We start from the raw sequence: 292 nt of genomic DNA, 5'->3' as shown, positions 1-292 counted from the left end.
AGTTTTTTATATCTTAATTAAAATATATATAATTTTATCACATAATAAATAAAAGAAGAAAAGAAAAGAGAAAGAAAACAATAGTTGTCAAAAAGAGGAGTTGATGGTTGATTTCTTAGGTATACTTTCTTCAACGTTAATATATTTTTTGTGCAGAGCTTTGGAGTTGGATGGATCATAGGGTCAAAGCCATTGCTTTGGGCTCTTTTCGGCAGTTTCTTTCTTATGTCGGCTTATTCAATTAATGTGAGTTCTATTGAATTAACTTTTAGATTTATTTATATATTTTTTT

The 292-nt window shown here is 26.7% G+C and overlaps 1 protein-coding gene across 3 annotated transcripts in view; it reads left to right on the top strand.

Annotated features, from left to right (window-relative positions):
* Nucleotides 1-292, top strand: part of LOC107613594 (naringenin 8-dimethylallyltransferase 2, chloroplastic-like) — a 6,078-nt gene that overhangs the window by 2,370 nt on the left and 3,416 nt on the right. For all 3 annotated transcript variants that reach the window (XM_021109752.1, XM_021109753.1, XM_016315672.2), the window contains one exon: nucleotides 157-246. In XM_021109752.1, coding sequence (XP_020965411.1) covers nucleotides 157-246 — 90 coding nt within the window. The remainder of the gene's footprint in view (nucleotides 1-156; nucleotides 247-292) is intronic.

Source organism: Arachis ipaensis, chromosome B08 (assembly GCF_000816755.2).
Source record: "Arachis ipaensis cultivar K30076 chromosome B08, Araip1.1, whole genome shotgun sequence".
In the NCBI taxonomy this organism is placed as follows: domain Eukaryota; kingdom Viridiplantae; phylum Streptophyta; class Magnoliopsida; order Fabales; family Fabaceae; genus Arachis; species Arachis ipaensis.
Note: the sequence above shows the minus strand (reverse complement) of the source record. Positions and strands in the feature narration are given on the sequence as shown.